Genomic DNA, 297 nt, shown 5'->3' with positions numbered 1-297 from the left:
ACCCTCGACCATGCCCACGCCGCGGCAGGGTCTCCTCTCCCGCGGCCGCCCGGCCGGCACTGACCTGTGTGCGAAGCCATGGGCAGCGGCGACGGGAAGTACTTTCCGGGCTGGAAGTGAGCGGGGGGCTGCGCGGCGGGCCCGGGCGGGGCGAGGCGCGCAGCGGCGGCGGCGCTGCGGTGGCCCAGGCTTCCGCGCTCCGACAGCAGATGAGGCGGCGGTGCGAAGTCGCGGCCATCCATGCCGGGCCCCGGCCCCGGCCCGCCGCCGCCTCCCTGGAGCAGCACGGCCGGGGCC

At 78.8% G+C, this 297-nt stretch overlaps 1 protein-coding gene across 1 annotated transcript in view; it reads right to left on the bottom strand.

Annotated features, from left to right (window-relative positions):
• BAHCC1 (BAH domain and coiled-coil containing 1) overlaps nt 1–242 on the bottom strand; it is a 58,019-nt gene extending 57,777 nt beyond the window's left edge. Inside the window, exon 1 of the mRNA XM_010856528.1 lies at nt 65–242. Within this exon, the coding sequence (XP_010854830.1) occupies nt 65–242 (178 nt within the window). The remainder of the gene's footprint in view (nt 1–64) is intronic.
• Between the last annotated feature and the right edge of the window lie 55 nt (nt 243–297).

Source organism: Bison bison, unplaced genomic scaffold (genome assembly GCF_000754665.1).
Source record: "Bison bison bison isolate TAMUID 2011002044 unplaced genomic scaffold, Bison_UMD1.0 scf7180017864371, whole genome shotgun sequence".
NCBI lineage: Eukaryota > Metazoa > Chordata > Mammalia > Artiodactyla > Bovidae > Bison > Bison bison.
Note: the sequence above shows the minus strand (reverse complement) of the source record. Positions and strands in the feature narration are given on the sequence as shown.